Source organism: Trachurus japonicus, chromosome 2 (assembly GCF_045865225.1).
Source record: "Trachurus japonicus isolate A0001 chromosome 2, Traja_1.0".
Classification (NCBI taxonomy): domain Eukaryota; kingdom Metazoa; phylum Chordata; class Actinopteri; order Carangiformes; family Carangidae; genus Trachurus; species Trachurus japonicus.
Window position 1 is genome coordinate 7,348,892 of NC_140908.1, and position 27,936 is coordinate 7,376,827.

At 40.2% G+C, this 27,936-nt stretch overlaps 1 protein-coding gene across 3 annotated transcripts in view; it reads left to right on the plus strand.

Moving 5' to 3' along the window:
- The window catches only part of LOC146990694 (interleukin-1 receptor accessory protein-like 1), a 248,447-nt gene that overhangs the window by 141,572 nt on the left and 78,939 nt on the right, over positions 1 to 27,936 (plus strand). For all 3 annotated transcript variants that reach the window (XM_085797382.1, XM_085797390.1, XM_085797373.1), the window contains exon 6: positions 21,435 to 21,509. In XM_085797382.1, coding sequence (XP_085653508.1) covers positions 21,435 to 21,509 — 75 coding nt within the window. The remainder of the gene's footprint in view (positions 1 to 21,434; positions 21,510 to 27,936) is intronic.

Here is a 27,936-nt window from a genome sequence, read left to right on the forward strand (position 1 = left end):
TGCACATCCTCACTCATTCTTCGCTCTTAACAAGGAAGTTTTTGCTCGGCTTCATTTCGTCTGACTGACTGCGCTCCGGGGATGATTTCCCACCACTGATCAGATGCCAGATCACATGCCAGAATTTAACTTGGTTTGATGACAGTAATTGGGTCTATTTCAAGAATAAGCACTCCTAATTGTTTTGTCTCCTAATTGTGATTTCAGTTGAGGAGGAATGTGTATTTTTACATAGTTTTTTACTTGCTTCAGCTTCCAATAAAAGAAATGTGTGATCAACAAAACATTATGGATTAGATTCCCTGTAAGACTATACAGGCAGCAACACAACACACTGCAGTTTAATACAGCTACAGTGGATACAGTATTTGATCCCCTCCTGAAGTTTTCTTCTGTAGGTCTATAGCTGTGATGCCAAGTTTATTTCCACAGAGAGACAGAATATTAACAAAACATCCAGAAATAATATCATCATATAAAGGTTATAAATTAATTTACATTTGATCAAGTGAAATAAGGGCAAAAATCAGCAGGCGATCAAATACTTATTTTCTTTTAATCATTCATTTGAGAATTTTAATTGAAGGTCAAGTGTATCCATTAAGAAACATCCCAACCACTCCTACTGTAAGATGAAGCACGTACAGCAGAAACAAGTAGTTTCATTATGCAGCTATACAGTGTGCACCCATTCAGAAAGCTTGAGTCTATAGTCACACAAACTAAACTCAGTGCCTGATGCATATGTCTGAATAAGATATTTTATTCCTCTAGTAATTTACAACTCAAATACTTGAATCCTGATTGTGCCTGTAACAATCCTGCAGTGGTGTAGTTCTCCACTGTATCCAGCTGTTTACCTTAACTCCTTGTTCTTGCCGATGCCCTCGTTCCCCTGTGGTTTTGCCGGCTGTTTGTTACGCGTTCCCCTGGCCCTACCATCACTACCCAACACAACCCTGCGCTCTGATCAATCGGGCAGCAGTGTGTGTAGTGCACACTCAGCATCCTGGTGGGTTTCCACCTGCTGGCGCCATCAAAGGAGCAGCACACAGGAGATGTGATTGCAGAGCTTACAGCAGGGGAGGAAGTGGGCGACGCAGGAGAGAAAATATGTGAGCATGAAGCATGTGCAGAGCGTGGTGTTCTCAGTCTGGAGTGGTTACTTGGTTACTCTGTCAGTTTAAGCTGTAATTTATTTCTCAAAATGGGTGTATGGCTGTCAGAAGTGGTTTTTGATTTGCAGGAAAACAGAGGTTTCAGTGTTATGATTCGTCTGTGAATCCCTCAGATTAGGCATTCATAGATTCAGAGCTTGGCGAAATCTGTCTCCCTCTGTTTGTATCCCTCTATATCCTGAGGTCATCCGCAATGTTTGCATTGTTTGCTTCTATGAAACAGTGACGGTAATTGGCAAAGAGTTTCTCGAGGCCTGTTTTTTGGCTTGGCCTGCCAGATATGAGCCCCATGAACAAATAACTGCCGAGGACGAGCTCCAGGAATTAGTTTGACTTGGCCAGCTTTCCACAAGGTGAGATGACTTTGATCAGTGTCCCCTTGTTTGATGAGGTGGCACTTTCTGGGCACAAATGCTGTTTTAAGCAAACAAAGGACTATCTCCCTTGGCGTTTTGTCACAAGATTTAGGATGTGGGGCTAGCAAGGGTGGACTGGAGGATTTAATGCATTTTAAGTGCTAAACATATGGGGAGTTACAGTAGAGTTGTGCAGACATACAATACAGTGCTTGTCATTATTTGACATGGGAAAACAAAGCACGAGAGCAATGCAGAGAATATGTTATGCTTCACATGTTTGTGTCATTGGTATGCATGTTGCATCACATTTGTATGGTGTTTTTACACCTTGTTCAGTAAACGGGAGGGGATGTTCCATGCAATTGAATTTGGTTTTGCTATTATGGTGATAAGAAATTTACAATGGAGACTGAGTAATCATGTTAATAATAGACATGGACTACATTCCTCTGACCACATTTTTCTCTTCACTTACTGTAGAGTTTTGACTTGACTATTTTATACTATTTGAATATAAATCATTCTTGTCACTTGAGTAAGATGCATTATGCCTCCAAGTCTCCGAAGAAATTCTGTCCAAATAGAGCAACTCTGCAATCATTTATGTCCCATGGAAGTACTCACATGAAATGTAGTTGCTAGCGTGGCCTGTATGTCACAAAGCATTTGTTTTGTGAAGCCTGGAGCACATACTATGTGATGTGATACAGACAGTAAAGTATGACACATTTAATTTCTACAAGGTTAAACTGTGGTGTATCCCCATGGGCTAAATACAGTAAAGAACAGGTGTAGAAGGTTGGAGCATGGACATGTAACAAAACCATTACAGACCTCAAATTGGCTCTAAAACAGTGGTAATGTTCATTCAAAATCATTGACATCAAGTGTATTCTGGGAGTTCATCTGGGATTGTCCACCAAACGCTGAAGTCTGGTTTCTCTCCTCTATGTTTTACCATTTTCTTCATATGCGTGCAGTAACGTGCTGTGAAAAATAGAGTCTTTAGTGGAAGAAGGCTTCTTCCATTAGCCAGCTTGTCACATCTTGAGATGCCATCATATGTAATAAGTACGGATATTCAGAGTTATTGGACAAATAATTTGACTGGCTGAGAGTGATTCATCATCACACCCTCCTCTATTTACCGTACATTCCACATTTGCCAACTAATTTACGCATAGTGCCCATGGGCACTCAAATTGGCAACAGAAATGGCAGGTGCACTTGGCTGTCATTGTCTGTGTCCTCATAACATATCACTTGTGCTTTTTTAGTGAATGTGTGATTAAATCAGGCTGTATATGTAAATCTGAACCCAGAGCAGTTTGGAGTGAATATTTACCGAAACCTCTTTGCCTAAGAGACGAGGTCTTCACGGAGCAGGTGAAACCAAGCAACAGATGTGATGCTGGTTTGAACAGATGGTGCAAAAATGCAAAAAGGTCAGGTGGTCTGGTGCCTGTGTTGCTCTTGCAGCACATTGATTGGCCTGTTTTTTAGCAGGAAGACAGAATCCCTGATAATAATCCCCCTGCATGAAAGTGGGATCAAGAGCTTAAAAGCTCTAATTACTAATAGTGGATAGCTTTTGATATTGATATATTCCTCACAATTTGACAGGTATAATGATGCTTTTGATGAATATTGCTTCCTCTGACAGCTGAAACTGAAGCTCAGAAAAGATAAGTTTGAAATAAATTGAATTCCACCTCGGTCCTGCACCACATCTCTCCTTGCACTTTTTTTTTATTATTATTTCACTCTTTTTACATTATGAGAAAAAATATTTTACCAAGGAATAATAGAAACATAGAAATGTTCCCTGACCTTGTCAACCTCTTCCTACTTGCAATGATTCACTACCAATATGTTCACTGTTATTCCAGCTGATTTAGGATCCTGAACTGTCTGTCACCCTTGCACTGGCTGCTGTCATGGAGCTTGTCAAATATCTATCAATTAGCAAACTGTGCTTACAAATGCTGCTCTGACACACCATGCGCCTGGGATTGCTAATTAAGATGACGTGTTACATAATTAATGCCTTCACTCTACTAATTAGCGCTCACTTAGTGTCTTAGCTTTTGAGATGTGAAAATCAGTGCTAAACTGGTGTTAATGTAATTCCACACCACAGTTAGTATTTTAAATCTAACATTACCTGGCACATTGAGATTTTGAGAAACCAAAACTTTGAATCATATCTGTGTTTAAAAGCATTTGAGGTTTCCTGGCTGTAGTGCCATGTTCAAATGTCTGTAGTTGATTTTCAGTGACTTTAGAGTTATGGCTCCCCTCAAGGCCACGAGTGCGTACTTCGGCCTGAAGGTATCTCCCCCTCTTTTCCTGCCTCCACTATATCCGACAGTTTGCAGAAATGCCCCATCAAGGACACTTCAGCCACGTGTCAATCCACTGATTCCACCAGAGAGATAAGAAGGTGGGAAGGGACAGCGGATGGGACTCTTGCATAATTTATAGTGAGCAAAAATCAATTTTCTGGCATAAATTACTTTGATGTTAATTAGTTGCAGATTGGTCTTTTACAAAAGGTGCATTTTAAATCACTTCAGGGAGAGATTCAGCGCACCGTGACGAGTCTGAATTGTTCAGCTGGTGATCATTTCTCATGATGTTATGATGGAAAATTAGGCTTGTTTCTTTATTTGGAACGTGACCAAAATCTTTCAAAAGCCCACATGGACTCTATGAATGGAGAATTAAAAAAAAAAAAAGAATATTATTATTTCCTTTCCTATGTTGGCAAAGCAGGGAAAGTAGAAGCTTGTGTTTGTGAAGTCAAGCACATCCTCTTGCTCCCTACATCACCCATCCTTGCTCTTTTGCACGCTGACACACACCCTTAATGCTGCGCACACACACCGACACACCACCACACAAACCACCCTCGGTCAGGGAGATTGCTTACCAGCGCTTAGTTCAGTGGCGATGCCCAGTTGGGCCTTGATGTAATGGAAATTGATTGCGCTGCTCCCAGGCTACACTGTCATGACAAGTTATTTTAATGGCACTAAAGCGGGCTTATGCTGAAGTTTAAAAGGAAGGGGGGCGGGAGAAGAACAGTGACTCGGGCTGTATTTGCAGCATTGCAAGCCTTGTTATTTATTTATGAGATGGCAGAATGTTTTTCTAGAAAAAAGAAATAACGCCAGCGAGGTAACAATGAGAGATTGAGAAGAATATTATGGGGGTGGGTGGGTGATGGGGTGACCGTTCAGAGCCATTACCTCTCCAACTCAAGAGTTGACACCTTAGAAGTGGTTGTCATGGTTGAAGTGAGCCACAAAAGTGATAATTAGAGAATGATTCATGCCTTTCTCTGTCCATTTGGCTGTCAGTCCAGTAATGTAACAGTAAAGTATATGCTATAGACGGTCGGCAGTAGCAACCTGTGACGCTGCGTGGAAGGAAATTTCCAGCTAAGATGAAATCTGTTGTTTATTGGCCTCGCACAGGTAATGGTTGCAACATAACAGCTGTGACAGAAGGAACTTTTCAGCCTCAGTTTTTTCTCCTTCACCATTTAGACTAGGAAAAAAGAACTGTAATAAAGAAAGAGGCTTTTACCTGCTGTCATGTCTTCAGTGATGTGTGCACAGGTGAAGTTTTCTCTTGTCAACAAGTTGCATTCAAGTAACTCTGAGCAGAGGTCATCTATGGCTTGCTGATACTGTATGTGTATTTTTATCAATGGAGGAGACTTGACTGCTGTTTCCCAATGGCAGACTTCTACAAAAGCTGTTTGCTCTGTCTGCCTTCCTGTTTCCTCCTCTGTTTCCTCCACAGTTTTTTGGTTCTCCTACTGACTTGCTATATAGAATGATTTATATCATAAGCAAAAGACAGAGACTTAGTGATGAGTACTTAAGAGTCTCATAACACAATCAGTTCCTCATTTATTTTAAAGTTTAATGTCATTTTGAGTTTAATGGCATTTCATTCTACAATGTCAATGTAATAAATTATGACGGCTCATGCATGAGCACTTCAGGTAATGTGTTTCCCTCATGTGTTGTCCTCAGGCCAATTAAAGCTCACTATTTGACAGTCTAGCCAAATCACAAGGTCTGTGCACTCATTGACAGCAAAAGCAGCCAATTAAAACCCCGCGCTTGTGCTGAAACAGTCGTCACCGCCCACCACGAGTGATCATTAGCGTAAATGCGGGTTGGAGCGAATCCACGAGCGGCGTATTGATTGCAATGGTGAAAAGTGATCCCACGCCTTGGCCCGAAGGAGCAACAGCATTGTGTTTAACAGTGTGAAAGGTATAAGGTCAGGCTTTGAGGAAAATCACAAATTGGCACGTGGACCCACACGCCCCACTGTGCTGATTGCCCATGCTGGTGTCACCGTCCACTGTGCACAGCAGTAAGCCTCATCACACGGGTCAGCAGAGCCAAGACCTCACTCACATACTGCTTGATCATCTGAACAAGTCCGGAAATTAACTTTGATGTGGAATGTCTGAGGGCGAGCAGCTCAGGTCCACGAGGGGAAAGGAGGTGGCTGGTCAGCTATGTCTGTGGGCGAAATGTGTTTGCCACATGCAGAGATATTAAAGAGAGCATGCTAGACGAGGAGTGTGTGTGTGTCTATGTGCGTGTGTGTGTGTAAGAGAGAGAGATGGAGACGCTACCCCCATATACTCAGTGAGGAGTCACTCATCTACTTCAAATATGCTTAATTCATATTCAGCTCACATGGGGCTTACAGAGCTAGATTTAATACATCTCAGCTCTCTCTATGACAGATCTGGAGCATGTCTAAATTAGATTGTAATTTCAATGAACTATGTCTTACAATACATACAGGAGCAGGCCAATCATTAACACTAAGTGCCCCCTCTGTGACACTAGAAAGTGCTTTGATTTGACTGCCCTCTTGTGTTTGTGCATTCATGTAGTAGATGTTTGTTGCACCTGCATTTTGGACTGTTGCAGTTGCAGCCCACTGTGGGCGGCAACATTATTATGCCTTGTCACTTATGAGCTATCATCATGTCAATGAGCTCATATACATGTAGATTGTTTTCCAGTGAATGTTTTTCACATCTGCCATTTTATGATGAAATCTTATCACTGATAGAAATCTTCTAACAAAGCTACAGTAATAGAAGAGTGACTATATGTTCTAATGTCAAATATCCCTCTGTTTCTGCTGGATGTGTATTTCTTAACATTTTTACCTGTGGACAAGATGTCAGTGTTGTGTTTTTAGCTCGTTCCATTACACCCAAATGGCCACAAAAAATCAGATCTTCTTTGAGATAGCACAGTGAATCCAGCCATATCTTTCTGTAACTTGTGCACTGGCTGATTTCCCCCCCTCACTGTAATGAAAACAGTTACAATGAGATAGATATTAAAAGACCAAAAGTTCTCATTACAACAGAGAAACTCATTTAACTGTCAATAACAGACAAAGATCACTCAACATAATTCAAAGGAGATCTCAGAGAAAGAAAACCAATTAAATGCCATGAACATGTGGAATTTGAGAAGATCTTACAATGGGGAAAGATCACTTGATATTCTTTGTGGCAAGAATCTTACAACAACAAAGAATTAATTTCCTCCTTTTATAATAGGAAAAAGATGTCACAATAACAAGGAAAGATCTTATTATTATGAGTAAAACATAGATTTTCTTTTGTCGCCCTCACATTAATTCAGTGCTGCTCTGTGCTAATTGGCCTGCAGGGGTTGCTGCATAATTCTGCTGGACAACATGGTTGCTGTATGCATTTCACTTAGAGGCCAAATATGTCCAGGGAAATGTAGAAAATGAATCTATTTATATGTTGTTACAAACTACCACGGACATATATGGTTTCATTTATCTCCTCTCTACTATGGAGCACAGTTTTCTTTGTTTTCTTTCCACTGCAACGTGACAGTTTGTTTTGACAACTGCATTTATAAAGGAAGCAAATAAATAAACAACAGGAGCCCTCAAGGGCATCAAGTCCTCTTTTAATGAACAACTGTTCTGCAGTGAGAATCTCAATGACAGATCTTCTATACATTCAAAGATTCTGCTTTAGTTAGCATTCATCAGCCATCTACCTGCATTACATTTACACAGTAGACCTGCCATTCGACCTGCATGTGGAAACACTCAGATCAGACTGACTTAACACTCAACCCTCATACTGTTTGCATGATCAAAACCTCTTATTGCATATGCATACAGCACACCATCTCATCTACTCCTTTAAATACTGCACTGTGGCTTTGTAATGCCAACATAAAAGGTGACCTTTACATTGACTTGAAACTGTGATTTTATATTTCAGTGTCAAATTTAGTTAAGCATATATGTTTTGTTAAGATATCAAATAAATTCTTTTATAATGGAAATTTGAAATAAATAAAAAAAACTCAGTGCCCTTCAAGTTTTGCCTGAAATGCTATGTCCGATCATCACAACCTGAAAAGCTGCCTATTGAGATAAACAATATTTTATAAGTATTTTCATGTGTAAAAGACAGTGTTTTTTCTGTCAAATGCCTTTCCATCCTTCAGGGATATTTAACATCTTGAACTAAATGTAATAGAAAGTAGAATAAATGCTGGGTGCAGTGATTCAGCCAGCATGTCTTGGTACAGTAGAATAACAATGTGGCTTTGAGAGGGAAAAAAATGACCAGAAATGGTTTCCTTGCAATGGGTTGTACTTCATTTTTTCAAAACCCATGTCAGAGTTTTCAGAGGCTTAAATGGTGCATCTGTGTCTCTCACGATTACGCTCCTCTACGTGTAGGACATTTGCTCTGAGAAGACTGGAGTGAATTTAAAAGGTGAAATCAATAAAGGTTCACACTTTCATCATCCTTTTTCATGGTACTGTAAGAGCAGGGTGTTCTGTCATTTTGCAAGTGAGTGGTTTCACACCGCCAGCTTAAATTAGTGTGTTTTCATGCTTTTATGACACAGCTCTGATCTTCATCAAGCTTAAAAACCCTTCTCTTTTCAACAATACAAAATTCAGACACAGAGAAAAGGGTTGAGGCAATAAAATGTATGTAAATCCAGCATCTCTCAGCTGAGCTCCAGTACAGTTTGGGCCCCGCAGCTCCCCATGGGTCAGCGGATCCAGGGGGGTTAGCACAAACCAGTGATGTAGGGCACCACGATGGCAAAGCTACCCCTGCTGGCACCCGCCACCAACCACTGACCTGTTTAAACAGCTGGAACGTTTGGCACTGCCTGCCTCCGGAGATTTGCAGGGCCACTGGCAAAGGGGTTGAGAGGAAGGAAGAGGGAGAGGCAGTGGGGGAAGGGAGAAGGACGGGGGATGGGAGGCATGATGGAGGAGGAATTCATAGCTCAGCAATAGGGGGCCACTGTGCAGAAATGGCACCAATCAGGAATTAAACAGGATACTGGCAACAAGCTGAGGATGGGGAGGTTGGAATAGAGTTCAAGTTAAATAGACACTGTTTTTTAAAAGGGGGCCAGCATTTTGGACGGTCACTTTGTTTGGCCCGGTCTGTGAACGGGTCACCAAGACCGATAATAAATAGATTGTTAAGATGACTCGAAGCCAAGTGTTTTGTTTTCATTTTTTCTGTGTGCTTTGGAGGACTTGAATCTGTGTACTTGGGGCGTGGGAGGTTACTGACTTAAACAAGGGAGCACTTAGCAGCTTGAGGCGGTGGTTCAACCAAAACCAAGCAATCGCTGACGAGAGGTTGAGAGGAACAAGTGGGCTGGAGGCTGCAGGGATGGAGCGTTGATAGATGTGGAGGAGAGGTTGCTGTTGTGTTGGCTGAGTGCTCGGTCATATTATTCAAGTGACATCTGATTCTTACTGTACTCAGGGAATCCCAGCGTGTGTAGTAATGAAACACAAAACAATGTGAAAAGAACAAGTGTATTGGATATTTATCTTAACCTAGCAGTAGAGAAGATAGAACCTGAATTGTCACATGAGTGATGTTTTGTATTGTTGAATATGTTGAAATGTAGATGACACTGTCAGATGCCAGATCTTCACAGTGCAGCTGAGTGAAGCTTTTTTTCCCCCTCTGGTTGATCTTAAGTGTCATCTTTAAAAGTCAGGGTGTGGTGTCACTTTGAATCAAAGAGGAAAAGGCTTCTTTTTTAGTAGCATTTTGCACTGATGTTCAGCAATCTCACCATGTGAGCAGATGTTAATGGCTGTTCATGCTCCTGTGTGAGCTATAACTTGAGTGAAACCCTTTGAATCCTTTAACTGTGATGTATCTGAAGGTTCATTTTACCTTCAACTCAAATTGCATAGTCCTGTTTGGAAAGCACCATCTTCTTGGTGAATTGGTGATGGTGAATTATCAGCACTCACTCTGGTAGCCATTAATGATGCTGCTGGGTAAAGGTCTCGGGACTCCTGATCCAAAAACATGCCCATGGAAGACCTACCCAAACATAATGAGTGTTTGTTCTCAAAAAGAGGCAACGAAAGGAGAGTCAGACCTGCTTTGCAGTCGAGTCAAGGTTAATTAGACGTGGTTGAAATTGTAGTCAACCAATACTGTTAAATATAGAGAGAACATTAACATTGGTAGCACAATGATCCTTCACCAATTAACAAACAGGTGTGGTGTGAAAATAGAAATAGGAGTCGTTTCACCCACACTTCCCCTGTAATGATGATGAGGCATCATGTGATCACTCAGGTCTTGGTGGGAATCAAGTGGACCCTCTGCGTGCACATTGCACACAGGCAGCGACTGACTGATGAGGAGGTAAACTCGGTGTTCTCAGGGTCAAAGCCACGTCTGTGATGTCACTTGATCACAATCGTGTGCCTGCCGGGTCACAGTGTCATTTTGAACTTGCACTGATGATGCAAGAGAGCGTCAGCCCATCTTCATGTGCTGGTCCTCAGCCAGAGGGCTGCAAGGAAGGTCAGATGTGTGTGTTTGTGATAAGAGAAGTTGAGCAAGGGAGGGGGAACGACACAGAGAGACCAGAAGAGAGTCTGAGAGATGTTATCTGTTTAGCTATCACTGCCGAGATCACAATGAATCAGTTAAGTGCATTAGTCATATTTCACAAGAATGTTAGAATATTATTTGAGAAGGAGGGTCAGTGTGCATCATATGCCTAAATTCAGCTTCAGTTATTTTCTTATTATTTGGAAATTGAACAATGCGAGTAGTACATCAGCCTCATACAATACAAGGGGACTGGCAGGTCCTGGTTGTTTTCCACCCGATGATATCATCCCTCCTCTGAGATGCAAGCCTCCTCACTGTTTGCCTGGCCAAGGATTTCTTTTTTGCTTATGTAACATCCATTTGAGAGCTTTTTTATTATTAAAGACGATCATATCCTTGTTTATGGAAGTGCTTAAGCTCACTGGTTTAATCATATTTTTTTCCAGAGGTATGTTGGAGGCAGCTTTGATGAATAATGCAGGGGGTTGTGCTATACTCGATGCACATTCCAAAGAATGTTTGAGCACTGTGCCGAGTGCCAAAAACCCTGGCTAGAATCATTTCAGGCGCCACCAGTCATACCTCGCCGTGAAATGCCAATATTTGATCAACCTAGTTTGTTTGACTGGAATGTTGGGAGGGAAACGTGTCGGACCAGGTCCAGTTTGGCCATGTTTACAAAAAGTGGACTGTAGAGCAACAGACATTAGACTGTATAATGTTAAAGGTTCAGACTATTAAGCATTGATCTCAATGGGCATCTTGCAGCTGTTGCATCACCATCACAGTTAAGTGAACCCTCAGGCATAGTATGGATTTTATACAGTGGACACTAACATACAAGCGTTGGATTGATTTCTGCAATCAAAGTCTAAACTGTGCCGAGAGGTTTATTAGGCCAGAAAAGCCTCCAGTTGTTGTGGGTTAAATATGACTGGGATCTATTTTGCCTCATAAATTATACAATAACCTGTAAATGTCCACAAATAATTGCTTTTGTTGATGCTTAGAACAACTTTGAACAACACTTTTTTCCTTCATTAATGATGACAAGCCAATTAGATACCAAGTTATGAATTTGGTGAAGGGTCACTGGGGTTGGACAGTCAGACACCAGTGGGGACAATACCTCCCCAGGACTCATACTTCCCAAATTAAAAACAAAACATTTTGTAATTTTTTGTCTGATTGGATTTTAATATAGCTCTTTCATCTGAGCATTTCCAGTACAGAGAATGTTTTAATTGCAGATACAAATGATGCTTTGAAGAAAATAAGACATACATTTCAAAAGAGTAGTTTTGGTGCCAGTCGTATCAGTATTGTCCGGGGTTTCTGGCAGCCATTAGAGGAGCTGCATCTGAGGGCACCTCCCATATTGGCCTCAGCATTCAGCTGTTGTGATTGCAGCATGGCCCAGACAATTCATTTCAACAATTTTTCATAGCTGGCAGCAAACTTGGTGGAGTCAAGGCATCATCAGGCTGTCCAGGCATGGGAGATAAGGTGAAAGGCAAATCATCCCTCTATATTACTTTTCCTGTTGTTTAAAAGTCCAGGATTTACAGTGCACTGGCCTTGAAGGAGAGGGACTTCTATCACTGCCATAAACGCCAGTCTTGTGAAACTCAATCCTCTGTGAGGATTTTTCTGCAGTGACTGTGGAGCTCATGAGTCGGTGGAGGTGGCTGGTGTAAACAGTGACCAAGTTCAAGTCATTTTTAGGCATCCCAGTTGTGAACTGTGATACAGATATACACTGTGCATGTATGGCATATAATTAGCTGAAAATTACCAAGGAATTTGTTATAACAACAATGTTGTGTTATTTTTTAAATATAAGTTGGCAGTAAATGTGGAAGTGGTAAAGGCTCATCAAAATGAACTGCACATGAAATCAGTATTAAAAAGCATACCGTTTCATTTCTACTAGCAGTGTTGACTGCAATAACAGTGAGACAAACTGGGCAGTGAAATGTTTGGTATATGTTGAACAATAATCATCAGTAAAAACCTGGGTTTATGAGAATATATTTCAAGAACAAAATATGATTAATGATAAGTACAAGTAAAATAGTTTTTTTTTTTAAAGAATGATGCATTCATGCTGTACAGTAAGAGTAACATATTGCTGGTTTGTTCTTGATTGGTATTTACAGAATGGTACATGTGAATCAGTAGCAACAACATTAGAGTGACAAATAGTCCAACTCATCCCTCTGACTCATAATATGCTGTTGTGATGTCTACTTGCACAATTAAGCATCATCACCCATCATCACTTTGATCGTGCTATGAATGACTGGAAGAACTGCGGTGAAAGTAGCCGAGCAGTTAAGCATTCAGATATTTGGAATATAATTTGTAATGTTTCAAATTGGTCGTAACACAGTCGGGCAATTTAAAAATCAAGCTCAGCCAAGCTTGTATCTGTAATCTCAGTTTGAACAAATGATTACACTAACAACTTCACCGACGCACAGCACCTTTAAACAATCTCCATTAGAGGGTTATGGGGATTCTCACTATATTGTCTGTGTAATGTGAACTTCCTGCAGCACAGAGTAAACAACGAAGTCGTCCCCACTGCAGATGAGATCTGCAAGATGAGTGATCTGCCAAGCTAAACAAAGATATTATAATTTGTCCTTGGGAAGCTTGCTGTAACACTAAAAGAAATCATTTTTGAGCTGCAGGAAGCAACTTGTAAAATCTTAATTAAAAGATTATATCAGACATAGCTTTGCTTATGGAAAATAGGGAAATAATGGACTTAAAAGACAAGTTTTTACAGACGGAGCAGAGAAATAATTCACTGTGCTGGGGTAGCTGCAATAAGAGAGAACTTATTTGCTGCAGGGAGAGAATTGGCATTTTTAATATCCACAGCAATGAAATCCCAATATAGCCACTGTGAGGCTGCAGAGTGTCATTTGGCATAAGATCCTTCATCGTCTATATTTTCCTCTGCTGTTTGTCTCTTTTTAGTCCTCATTATGGCAAAAACAAAGTGTAATTAACGCAATCATGATGAATTACAGCACACAGCCTTGGTTTACACATCTGCCTAATTGCAACTTTCTTTCACTTTATTTCAAAATGTTCAAGTAAGTAGAACTTGTCACATTAGCAGTGTTTCTTCTCTCCCCTCTCCTCTGCTTCCCTGGTGTGTTCCTGCCCAGGCAGCCGATCAAAGTCCCTACCATTTTGTTTCTTTTACTTTTTCTCAAGCATTTTTAAATCAGGTTCCAGCCAAGCAGCCCTTTGCTCAAACACTCCTACACATGTGACTGTGAACCGCAGCCAAGTCCTCATATAGAACTGAAGACGGCCATTTTGAAGGATAACATGGGCAAAGCAGGAAGTGTAGCACTGCCAACGGCAACCTGCCAAGCTGATTCCCACAGCGATATATACATAGTAATACCTCTATTGATTGCTCTGAATATATTTATTGGGGAGAACCGAGAACCGGAAAGCAGGCTGGGTGGAAAATGGGAGAATTTATGACAGGCAGCGCTCAAGATTAATTCACTTTTTAATTACAGGGAAGTACATAGGTATTGCCTGTCGAGTAGTTAGATTTAAAGCTAAGACAAACAGCGAGCGATGCTTGCTGAGAACGCAGTATATGGAAGAAGGTTTATGAATCAATAGTACATTTCTCCTCAACTGGCTCATAGAAGTTGTCGGCATGTGTATTAGGTTCCTGGGCATATTCATGTTCAGTGGAGATTGGAGAGAGATCTGCTCTCTGCCTGTTGTTCCATTCTTTCTGTACTTTGACTGCATTTTGGCGTAAAAACTGTCAATTTGACTATTCTGCACGCCAACCACGGCATGAATTTTCTGTTACATCATTTCCATTCTGGCAGTTTTGAATTCAGTCGGTTTGTGTTGTTTTCATGCTGCAAGAATACATTTCCCCTGCAGATGAAAAAGGGTTTCCAGAATGTTAATGTGTTAAGTAGTCAGAGGCAAGTGCAGAGCTCTGCATGTTAACACAGTTTAGTGCTCTGAAAGCGAGAAAAACATCCCTTTTCACACCTGAAACACTATAAAGATGAGCCATTGGAGTCTTCAAAGATATTGACGATGAAGGAATCAAAAAAAAGATTATTTTCTTATATAACCACGTTCGCCATTTTGAGGTAAAAATTGATTTTTCAGTGTGTCGTATGTATAATTTGGTGTGCTGCACTCTAACGTCCATCAAAAGCAACCAACTTATTTCATGTGAAAAATATTGGATTTCATGTGAAGAATCTTAATCATCCAGAATATTTGATAAGGTGCATATTGGTTCAACATCACACCTGCTGCCTTGTCATTGTACATGTAGTCCAGCCGGTATAGTCTTAGTCATACGTCTCATTTGCTCACAGGTGTCTTATGGTAAAGAATGACACTCAGAAACAGGTGTCATGTATGTGATTGACTTTGTTTTGACTTTGGAAGAACCAATAACCCAGCATATACATGTATAGTGTACATATGCATGTATATGTATCCGAACTAGCTAAACCATTTGAGGAGGAAGCACATGCATCTGTCAGTTCAATATCATGTGCAACCGCATGCAAAAAAAAGACCTTTCACATCGGTGGAATTAAATAAGCATTTCAAATTATTTTGTAAGTGAAATCAAATTCAAAATAACTTAACCAACAGAAATCAATTTTGTAATAAGGCGAAGGAAGCAATAACTGTGTTTGCAGAGATTAAAAAAATAAATCTTTAAAAATATTAATCACATCAAATATGACATGAATATATAAATGATGTATAGGACTTCTCTAGCCATTTCCAATGCTGGCAGTTATATGATTTATGTCATTTCCCTTGAACGTATTGTCCCACCCTCTGAGCCTTCTCATATTCAATTGTTTTGATGGATCTTCTAAAACAACAGCTTTTTCAATAAGGAAATACTCTATATCCTGGCCTGTTCCTGCAGGGTTCCTATATTGGTGTTTTTCAACAAGTATCCTCAGAGATTGTTGCAGTGTCATTTCTTAAGGGTTCTTTTTTTTCCAATTGTGTATTTTGCTGTGCTCTCAAAGATCACTGTTTCTGTGAGTCCAGTCTCCCAATAGATCTAGCTCATTTTTAACAAGCAGTGTGCTCTTTCAGATAAAAGATTTATGTTTTGCACTCCAAAATATCCATCATATCAAGTGGCTACAACTCAACAGAACACAGAGGTTCAGTTACATTTCCAATGTTGCATTGACAGGACAGGATTTGATCTATGTGGTGTGATTGTTGATGGCAGACATGGAGGCTGCAGCATTTCAGACATTTGGAAGCGCAGGACAGTGGTGGTATGCAGATGGCAAAATCAGCATCGCAATAGTTCAGTATTTTCAAAAGCCAGTGGGGTGAATGTCATGTTGATTTTCTTAGTAAAACCCAGAAATTTGTAGCTAATAGAGAAAACTAAATCCAGGTCTCAACTATGTAGATCTCCATTTTCCTCCTGGATAAAGCAGATGTGTCAGGGCAACAGCTGAAGGGTCTTTTTGCTAAAATAACTGTTGTTTAGCCAGAACTATAGTGTCTTACTCCCACACAGCGCCATCACAGACAACAACAACAGCAGCATTGTTCTCACATTGAACTTTCCTGTATGTCTGACTGGTCAGCAGCACAGTTTGTGTTTTGAGTGTTACTCATGAAGTTTGTTGTGCACATTCTGCCGTGTGGTAGTTAAAGCTCTTTCCCCTCAGCTGATGTCACATTAAGAATTTACAATGGCTTTTTTCCAGCCTATTGACCTGTTTTTTTCCCCATGAATTGAAAAGTGCACAATCAAATCATGTGAGTACTTGATGACAGCCTGTCAAAAATACAATATACTTCCAAAACGGCTCAGTAAATACAGAATGCAGTAATGAGCAATAACTGCTACTATTTAATTCCAGCAGTTCACTGAAGTATTTCCTGATAGTGTTTTCATTGTTGTTTAATCTCTTTTTGAATGTCAGGTTGCCTTATATTATTTACCAGCAGAAACTGTCTTTGATAATGTCAGTTTGTTAATTACCTGGCATCGTGATACATTTGTTCCCTCTGCCCTGAAGAGGCCCGTTGCCTTTTCACAGCTTGAACAGTTCCTGACAAAAATATTCTCATCCCTCATCCTCTCATCAGCTTCAGGTGGAGGACATTCTTGCCAAATATAAAGCCATGCACTGTCTTCTAAATGTGCTCTAATGATAGCTTTTTATATGAAAAATACACATTTAAAGATTTAAAGATACATCCTTTTTTAAGATGTAATGATGAGTTGACAGTAGTTAAATCATTTGATGAAATCACTATCAGATCAGCCTAGCCATGGATGTCACCGATCAAATATGTCTTCCAATGGTAATTCGCTTTTCTTCACCAGTCTTTTATGAGCAAAATTTATCAGATCCAAAATGTTTTGTTCACATCGACATTATAAGTTTATTATGTCGTCTTTCTTTTCATGTCACTTGGTTGATTTATCTTGAGGACAGAAGACCTTCAGGCAGATTTTTCACATCAATCCAATTGTCATTATGATCAAAAGAAATTGAACCGGAGACGTAGCAGGGGGGGAATTTGTTAGTTGGTTGGACGCTGTGCCAAAAAAAGATTAGGTTTTCACTAACAAGGTTTGCCTCTCAAGTTGCTCTAAAACTGCTTTCATTTATTTCCGTCCATGGATCTCACACTGCATCTTTCCTTTAACGATCTCACGCTCACAAACACACGCCAGTGCACACACACACACACACACACACCCTACTCCTCTTAATCTATGTCTGCTGAAGTGGTCTTTAATGAGGTGTGAACAGAGGACCACAACCCTCTCCCTCCTTTTTCATCTTCCCTCTCTCTCACCCCTGAGAGCGACAGAAACAGACGGACAGAGCGCCAAAGACGTAGAGCGAGTGGCAAACAGATAGGGGCGGAGGGGGAGAAGGCGATGGTAGAGTTAATGGGAGAGAACGAGGTCTTTTTTTCTATTTCATTACTCCATCCCCCCATCCATCATCATGTGATCACAGCGGGAGCAGATCACAGGGCCTGTGAGGGACACTTTAAAGATTTTCTCCGTAGCTGATACCAGCATCAGGCTTTTCAATGTTTATGTGTGCAGGAATGCATGTGCGTAAGTGTGTGTAATGTGCTTATACTGTTTGTGTGTAGGGAAGTGGGTCAGGCTGGATGTGTTTCTAGCCCCTCAGCGAAAAGCCTGCCCACTCCCACTCATAATAACCCACCACAGAATTATGGTTTTGTAGTTGAAGACCAGCCAGATTCACTAATGCATCTCAAATTTGTGTGTCTGTGTGTGGATATGTGTGTTTGCATGCCTTCTAGCATGTTAGGAGCACACTGACGAACAGCATATCAGCAACGCGCCCTTGATTTGGATGAAGGGCACTATCTATGTACGCAAGCATTAAACAGGCTTCTCCAGCTTTGTTACCTTTCGCTTTAAACTTGCACCCCACTTGCCCAAAATCAGCCTCGTGTTCTCTGAGCTTATTAAAAATACACCACAACTTTGATTACCTTCCAGGTTTGGGATTTCACCTTCATCTGCCTCACCACAACCTGCAAGTCAAAATGATAATTCACATCTGAAAGCCAGAGAGAGGGAGTCTCTGTACTCTGGCTACCTGTCCACATGGCTGTTTTTAAAATGGAAAAACATCCATCTTCTCTGCTTAAATTGCAAAGTGAGGTTACCACTGTCAACAGCATGTCATGTCCCTTTAATCGAGATGCAATAGAGTCATCCTGTTTGATGTAATTCTGGAAATGGGAACTAGCACAGGCAGTGGACATAGACTGCACCCCCAGCTGAAACACTAGGTAGCTCGGTATGTGTTTCCTTTGGCCATTATAAAATCTTCCATTTAAACTTTGGTCCACACCACCACACTGGTTATGGATATCCCTCTGGAGCTATGTTAGGAATAATTTAAGAGCTTTTGAATAAAACACACAGTGCATGATGTGCATCATTTTGTGTGAGGATTAAGTCAGTCTTGAGGTGCAACAGCAGGTTGTGTGTTACCACATAAAATGGCAACAGTAGCAATACTCATTTGCTCAAATGCACACTGGGTCAGGTTTTGGTAATCCTTTTGGTAAACCATTGAAATGTGATTTCACTGGACGTACTGTGCACAGTGGTTGAAAAGGTGAACCTAACCTTCAATATGAACCTTAATTCTGAAAAGAGAGGATTTATTTTTCAATTTACTGACATGAGAAGTTACATTAAAGAATGTAAGGCAAGCTAAGATCAGCATAAAGTCACTAAATCCATATCTAGATCTAGATACGTTATGTTCTGTCTTCACTGTAGGACCATGGTGAAATGATAACAATGTAGGGACCCTGCTTGTCCAATATCTTATCACTGATACAGTACTGATCTGGTGAACATAGTTATGCTGTGTGCAGCTGTGTTGTTTTAATACCACGTGACTACATTTCTGGATGCTCAGACTACAGTTGTTTCTAGTCCAGCAGCAGCTCTAAAAGCTGTAAAGCTTCCAGGTTATGTCCATCTTTCTATATTTTCCATTTTCCTGTGTATAAAATCCTGACAATGGATTGTGTCATTTCAATCACCGTTATACTTTCCTACCAAAGGATGCTACACAAAGCAGTTGCTACAGTAGGGGTGTCTCCTTATGATGCGTAACAATTGGCCAATGACATCTCAGATCGTTTCAAAAGAGGAGGTTATTAAAAAGTCAATTTAAGATAAATCAGGACTGCCGGTTGTACAGTACATACTATAGAGTTGAAGTGGATCTCTTGGAATTGGGTACATTTCACAATTATCTCTTAATAGAAAATAATAGGACAATATTAATGGGCCTAAGAAATTGATGTGATCTGTTTTTTTCTCATTATATCATGGATGTAACTGCAAAATATATAAATCCAATCTTAATCAGTATTAAGAAAGAGCTGTGGCTCCAGGTTTGATGTTTGTACCCAGAGCTTAGTTCTCTGCTCCTGTTACTATAAATACATGCAGCCATATCCCTTCCTCTGCACGCTTTTCTCTCTTTAGATTCACTGTCTTGTATAAGACAAACCATCAGAGTGGAAAAACTCGTTTTTCTTTTCATGTCATAATGAAATAAAATAATCTAAGCATATTTCATCCAGAAAAAGGTAATTAAGGTAATGAGATTTCTTTACACAGCATTGAAACATGCCAGGCACAGGGAAAGGCATAATTCGCTGTGGTTCTTCTTTGAATTTGTAATTAATGAGCTCACATAAGCAATTATTTCCTGATATCAGCCCACTCTTCTCATCAAATTGCATGATCCTTTATTTGAGACCTTGTCATGGTTTTGTCTGTCAGTGGATTGGACATCAGAACAATGGAGAGGTTTTTCATTAGCACAAATGAGTGGTCACCATGTGGCACCAGCAGAGGGAAATTAAAATGTTTGTATACACAATATATACACTGCATGTTCTCTGTGTTTTTGTTTCTTGTATCCAACCAGAAGCATTTGAGTTGTTTTGCTCATCAGACATGTCTGCTTGGAACGTCTGCAGACTACTCATATTTATCACAGTGTTTCTCTGAGATGATGCTTTTCCGTAAAGATACATGTGTCACAATCTTCCACTGATTACATGTTCTGTCAAGTTGTTTTTGTGTCTTTATTGCAAGACGAGACTCAAAAATTGTCGTTAAAATGTCTTGTGAACTGACCTGACACGATCCTGTAGCAGTTACGTGATTTATGGCTCTTGTCTGTCAGAGGCAAAGTCAGTAATAGCATGATGTTAAGCTATAAAACCTGTGAGGGAGGAGTAATGGTAAACACATGGGTGAACACAGTGTGACTTTGACATCATCGTTCACATGCTGTCTCTTTTAATTATAACCATGATCTTTTCCTAACCTTTGCCAAGTGGTTAAAGTTACCCAAGCTTAATCAAACTGAAGCACTGGTGGTAGCGGAAGAAGGAACTTGTCTGATTTCTTAAACCAGTAAATGTAAATCAGACTGCAATCCTTACAGTTATTGATAATGTTAACAAAGGGCTTGTATTGTATGTGTTGTGTGTCTTTTTTAAGGTCAGCTCCACAATCACAAATCCAGTCATTTGTAGTGAAACAAGTCTTATCCCTCTGAGTATTTCCAAGCGTTCAGAGATAGAAAACCTCTCTGATACCACTCTGAAGACTAGAACCAATTAGGGAATCATTATAACGAGGATCCTCTAAGTGCACATCTTTTGTTACTCAGCAGCTGTGTAATTGGTGTTGGTGCATTTCGAAAGGGAGTTGGGACGAAAACTAGATTGTTCTGAAGTAACTGTGACAAACTTTTAAAGAGGAACTCTCTAATGACTGACATTTTGACAATATACTGTATATCTCATTTTGCAAGTATGCTAATAGCCACTCTAAGTTTATATGTTTTTTCAGGAAACACACATTTTCCAGTGATATTAACTGTACATGGCTGAAAATACTGAATTTCTGCAGCGGCTCACAACCTTCCAGCCCACTGCTGTGGATGATTTACCTCAGGATATAATGTAAATTCAGATATGACTGGCACGTTGCACTGCCCCTGTATATACAGCACAGTTTGTACTGTGGTCCACATACAAGCCATATCATCGCTTACACATTCATTTATACAACGAATGAAAAGCATTAATAGTCAAGCAGCCACTGCTTTGAAAGTATATTTATTGATGTTTAAAGCTTTGAATTGATAATTCTGAGTCACAGTAACTGTTCCCATTTCCTCTGTCCACTCTTTAAATATTATATTTGCATGTATTTGTTCCCATTTTAAAGCAGCCCTTATTGTGGTCTTAAATGAATAAATCATACGCCCACTTTCCATGGGGGAGAAAGATATGGAATTTAATGTGCTCTCGCTTTCTGTTTGTCTTTTCTTTTCACAGCCCCACTAACAGACAAGCCGCCAAAAATCCTCTTCCCATCAGAGAGCCAAATGAGCATCATAGAGATGGCAATAGGTAAGAAAATGTTTCATTCCCCACTCTGGTTGTTTATTTCCTGTGTGTCAGTGGAGCATGTGGTGTTATACTTGTGGCATATGCCTGCTCAACACAATGGCGTTGCTTCAGATTTCTAGATTAGCCGATCAAAGCCAATTCCCCAGAAGTCGTGTTCTACTTAGCAGCTATATGTCAGTTTCTTCCTTCCTCCCTTGGGGTCAAGTGAATTAGTGAATAATTTGAATGAGATTCTGGTTCATTCTCTAAATCTTTTATTCACCACGTTTGCAGAGAGAGCATGGCCTTTATTTGAAAACACTCTTTACATTTTTCTATTCCTAATTTATAAACAGTATTTTATTGTACTTTGGTTCAAGGCCTCCCTCTCTGGTCTGCTGCTGCAATTTCAATACTTCATTGATGCCGTTTTCTCAACATTTACTCCATGTTTATCTTGTTATCTTGGTGAATTCCAATACTAATCCATCAGTACAGCAGCAATATTGTCACTGTCTTCACTTAAAGTTTTTTCAAACAATACTGTTTTCATGCACTAATTAATACAAATCAATCCCATTTCTCTCTTGCTGATGAGCTTCTGTCAATGAAACTCAACACCCCTTGTACAAATGTTTGACATAAAAACCCTCCAGCAGCTCAAGTTGCATACTCCCTCCTGTTTCTGCCAATGTTAAGTTCCATTGACAGTCACTCAATACTGAATGAAAGAACAGCAACACAGAAATGATTGCAATTTCAATTAGAAAAAGAAAGCAGCTAATCAGTGATTATGAAGAGGAGTTATTGCTGTACATAATGCTGGATTTACAATATCAGCAAACAACGTATAGTGCTTGGACAGTACTTGGACTACTATAGGGGATTAGATTCAATTCATTGTGTAAGCAACACTATAAAGAGGTTTGTGCTGTTACATATATAGAGAGCATGTTGTAGTGTTTTCATCTCCAGTATTTTCCTGTAATACATTTGTGTTTGACTGAAGTTACTGAACAGTGCTCAGTGCAGTGTCAGGCCTCTTCACTCTCTGTACCCTTTCTCAACGGACCTTGAGTTTTCATTATGTTAGAAGAAAAATAAGATGAAACACAGGTCATGTGTGTATGGAAAAGAATATGATGCAGTAGGTACTCTATAAAAGCCTCTGTGTCCTCTGCTTTTTCTTCCCCTATCCGATGGAGTAGCTCTTTATTGTATTTATGCTCATCACATCCATCTTAGTTACATGTATCTTGTACAGCTTGAGTGCAGCATATGTTTGTTCAGCTGTAATGTGGCACTTTTTAGGAACCATACGTAATCTTTCTTCACCTTATTCTCAGATTCATAATGTTAGCATTGCCTCAAATGGTTGCCTCTAATTCTGCCTCGTGTGGCTGCCTTTCGTTTGCCTTACCAGCTTTAGATGCACAGCGGCTCATGGGAAAATTCCCGCTTTGTGCCTTATTGGGCGAAAGCTCAGCTGTTGGTGGAAGGGAAAATGGGTCATGATGGAGGCTTCCTTTGAAGTAAATTTGTCATGGGCGATGAACACAACTGGCTTGCAGAGGTAAAAGGTGGCAATCAGAAAATAGGCGCAAATCATTGTAGCTTTGAATTGATTATGGATAAAAGCCTCTCCAGCGTTTTCCATCTGATTAAGTGTCTCATTTTTGGATGTCTGTTACCTGATGGCAATACATTTCCAAAGAAGGAAAGAATAGGTACCGCTTTTCATGTTTCTGAATTGTATTTGATTGGTTCATATTGTATGTTTGACTATACTTATATAATCATTATGTGATTTTAACTTATTTGACCTCCATCCCCTTGTTGAACTGTAATTTTTAACTCATAATTTAAGATCAAAAACAGTGGGTGAGAATTAGCTGGGAGAGTTTTTTCTGCTCCTCTCTCTACCTATGTACCCATTGATATTCTACACAGAGTCAGCAGCACTGTGTACATAATACATGAATACATATTTGATTATTTGCCTGTACAAGCCCCTGTCACTTCCTCTCAGTGTTGGATCGGCCTGCTTTTGTCATCCACAGAGAGCCCAGTCAAACGCAGTGTATCCTTTTTAGTGTTGTGGCAGTTTTGGCAGAATTTTAATATTCAGTCTCCTATGAAATATAGAAGCGTAAATGGCTTCAGCTGACAGTTAATTGGGCAGGTGAGAGGGAGAAAGCAAGAGGAGTGGGGAAAGGCAAATGTGGAGAGACACTTTTCAAGCTCTTGTTGCACAACTCGAGGGATGAGCAGAGAGAACAGAGGGATCTGTAAATGGGGGGCCCCAATTAATCAGTGCGCACTCTCCGTCCATGGCTGGCTTCCTTTTTGGTCTCCTAATGGATGTGGTTCTTCAGTTATAATTGATTAAATTTAAAATGCTTGATTAAAACATGTTGTGTAAATGCTCTCCTCAGCCCTCAGTGGCCATGTCTTTCCACTGCTCTCACTGTGGGACGGAGCAGATACAGTTTGGGTCTGTAATTCAGCCTGACAGTTGAATGCACACTGCTTGGCCTCTTTGCTGCTTTCACTCTGTCTTGTGCAGATGTAGAATAATTGACTGCGGTCTATAAAAGCAGACTGACTGCAGTGCAAGTCTGTTTCTAGTAGACTGCTAATGCGTACGATTTGTGAACACTAAAGACTTTGACAATGGAGTGATTAATTTCCTTAATGCACAAACATGTTTGTGTTTTCCCTGTTGAGTGAATGTGCAGAGAACTGCTCCTGTCACTTGTGTGCTCTTGAACTCGATCAGCCCAGCTTCCAGCAACAAACCTGCGTCTTTAGCCTTTATTCTGCTGCTGTTGCCAAGTGTGATTTGTTGTAATGCGGTTTTCGAGGCAGAGCTGACATGTCACTTGTGGCCTCACTTACCTACCTATCCTGACATTTTATTTTGGGTTAGATTGAATTTACGACCATGGTGGCGCCCTGTTTCTAATGTTCAATCTGGGAATACCCAGGAAAGTTCCCCTGTGATTTTGATTGGCTGTTAAAACTTCAAGCTCTTTCAGCTGCCTCCTTCCTTGGGATACCACACTTCATCCCCCGACACCTGACATTACGACACCACAGCCAGTTTTGTGAAATTGCAGCATTGATGGTATCTCTTTGCTGAATTTCTCCACAATTCACACTGAAGCTCACACATCAATGCTTGACTTTAAGAAGCCATCCAACTTTAGATGTTGATCTGCATCACCACTCTGTTATATTCAGTGAGTGAGTTGTCTTGTGCCAGAATAATTGAATTGATTCCTTACCTCAGTTAGTCATTTGCTTTGTGTCCCACAATGCCATTTGGTAACTTTTGAACATGAGTGAATTGGTTGTTTTCAGATGTGCAGAAGCTCAGCAACAAATTGTGAACACAAAAAAGGGTCAAAGGTAACCGGTGCTCCTCTAATTCAAAACACGGTCTTCTAGGCTGCTGTCCAAGGACACATTTGTAGTCTGTGAAAAATGCTTGGCTCTTTTTTCACTCCAAAATGGACAGTTATTTTTTGTTTTTATTATCTACATTAAATAATTTGTTAAAAAAAAAAAAAAAAAATCCATATAAAACATGTTTCAGGTTTGAACACACCTTTACTTACAGTGAAGAGATTTCTTAATTTGAGGATACTGTGCTATCTTAGACAACAGTTTGCTTCTAACCTCATGACAGGATAGATCCTCCACTGTTTCTATGTGAGTCTAGTCAAGTCTATAAAGAACATTTTTTGAGGTTGGCTGAATGAGGGTATATCCCTGTAGTCAGGTGCCAAATATCATAGGGAGAGGCTTTCCAGTAGAGTGGAGGTTGTTGGCACATTACTAATTCTGTGATTTACAAATGAAATGTTCTGTAACCAAAGGTGTGTGTAAAGCGATGGTGTACAACCTTCGGACATCGGATGTGCTAATGCTGTCCTTTATGGGAACAGACTGGGGAAAATTACAGATAAATTAGCAATAGAATTATGTTTTTTGTTTTTTTTAATTATTGTTGTAATAGTTTACACAAGCTGGCAAATACAAGGTTTTACCGTGTTATTTTCCAATCTCTACCAAGTAATACAATCAGGATTCTTTTAATTACATAGTTTGAAAAATTAGTATCACTTCCCCCCACAAAAGCTCATTGTGAAAATCCCTATTCTTCTCAGCCTCAGGATAACAATGCATATGCTCTCCTCTCAGAGGTTGAGTCTCCTCATTTATTGGTTGATGAGTAATAGCAGTGTAAACTGAAAATTGGTCTTCAGTCACTCATTGGAAGGAGTTAGACCGTCTCGTGCTATGAATAGACAATACCTCAGTCAGAACAAAAAGCTGTTATTATCCTGGATTGAGTCTACAACAGAATTTACTAATGATGAGTTTAACTACTGTTGTTCTCGTGCAGGTCAAGTTGCTGTGAGACTCATGTTTCCTTTAAGCCCTCACAGATCACAGTGTAGAAACTACAACTCAGAAACCTCTTCTTCCTACTTCAGTACTTTTTACATACTCGGTAGACGAGCATGTCATTAGGAGGAAATGATAAACTGCAGTTAGACAGCAGACAAAATGTCAACTTTCACCACACTGACAGCATGTAGCATAAACTCTGTCCAACAGATGGTTTTGAAATGTATAACCTTTACTTGACTCTCACAGTCCATGAATGTTGATCATCCCATTATCCTGGAACAGATTTCTTCCTGTAGCTGTATGGATTTGATCTTGCTAAGGTGTGATGTTGGGGATCTTCTGTCATTGATTCAGGCACCATTCTCAATATTTAATGATTAATATTGATGTCCTGGAGGTCCTGCTGACAATGTGCAGAAGGATGAAGGCACACCATGGCACGAATAGTTAAACATGTGTGATACATCATGTTCAAGGTAAATACCAAGAGTACGGTGGAGAGGATGTAAACATCGAAGGGTCAGGAAGACATAATGATTTCATGATAACATGGTTTATTGATTTGTTCCCCCCCTCCTCACACAAATTGTGTATTGTCTTCAGATGAAATGCTGAGGCTCACTCCAGACCTTTTTTCAATTTTACATTTCAGTTTCAATAATACATCCAGTCCATGTATTTTGAGGTCTTCATTTATTAGATCACATGGTTTTTGTGGATGAAGGAAGTAGGAAGTATTCTTACAGTTTTTTGATCATCAGAAGGATTAAAACCCAGTTTATCTGTTGACTTCTGGCTAAAGTCACACTTTCATGAAATCCTTCTAATTTCCCTGCTTTTGCTTTCACACTTCAAATAAGCTGCACCAGAGTTCAGCTAACAAATTTCACACCAGACTGAAAAGCTGGACTCAACCAATTTAGCCAATATACTGCTGGAAACCCTGTGTTCCTGGTTGTCTATAGATCAGGACAAGGAATAGAGAAATGTGGCCCAATTTTACATACTGACACCATAAAAATAACTTGAAATAGCAACAGTGAACATTAAAAATCCACACAACTTGGCTTGGATGTGTTCAGACTTGACACACATTATTATAGATAAGGACAGATGAGGTGTTTGTTTTCACTCTAATCCTAAAGTTAGTCTGGAAGCAGACTGCGTGTTAGAACCCTTCAGGTGCAGACAGCATACTGTGTACATACTATTTCCACATCTTCAACGTGTTATTCAATCCGGTGCAGCAGCATGGTGTTATGGTAAACATCATCTTCTAGCTCACGTCTACTTTGTCTTGTGCTTTCGAGCCCAGTTCTCCTCAAACTTTGTGAAACATTTCAGTCTCACAATAAAAGCAAAGTCCCACACAGAGCAGCCTCAGCAACACCTATCCTCCGTACCACACACATACACTAACACAACACACCAGCCATCCCTCTAAATGTCACAGGCTCAGTAGAACGCTTCATCGATGCCAAAGGTTGAGAGGCCCCGGGATCAATATTACATCATTTCTCTCAATTAGGGCATATTTATTCCCCTCAAGTTATTGTACATCTGCGAGTGATCCTATCTGCATTCCTGGCAAGTCTCCAGTTGAGTCAAGCCCCTGGAGGCAGGGATGAAGAGAGAGGAGGAAAGAGAATGAGAGAGGAACGTAGGTATAGGGGGAGTTTCGGCTAAGAGTCGGAGCAAGGGAGAAAAAGTGAGCAAGATCATTTAAGATTCACAGAGGGGATGAAATATGATGGTGTCTTACCTTGGGTTATTACAGATGAAAGTGGATACAAGACGGCGCTCTGTCCCAAATGGTTAATATGCCCTGCAGCATGGAGGCATAAATCGTGACTGTCATATAAGAGAGAGGGGCACTGGTGGTGATTGGAGGGGATTCTTGGCGAGGGGATGCTCCCATTAGTGTTTTACATAAGGACTGTAATGAGGGGGACAGTCTGTGCAAGAGCTTCACCGGATCTGATCAGCCCGCGAGACCTAAGGAGGCTAATTTTACTCAGTGGCTGCGAAA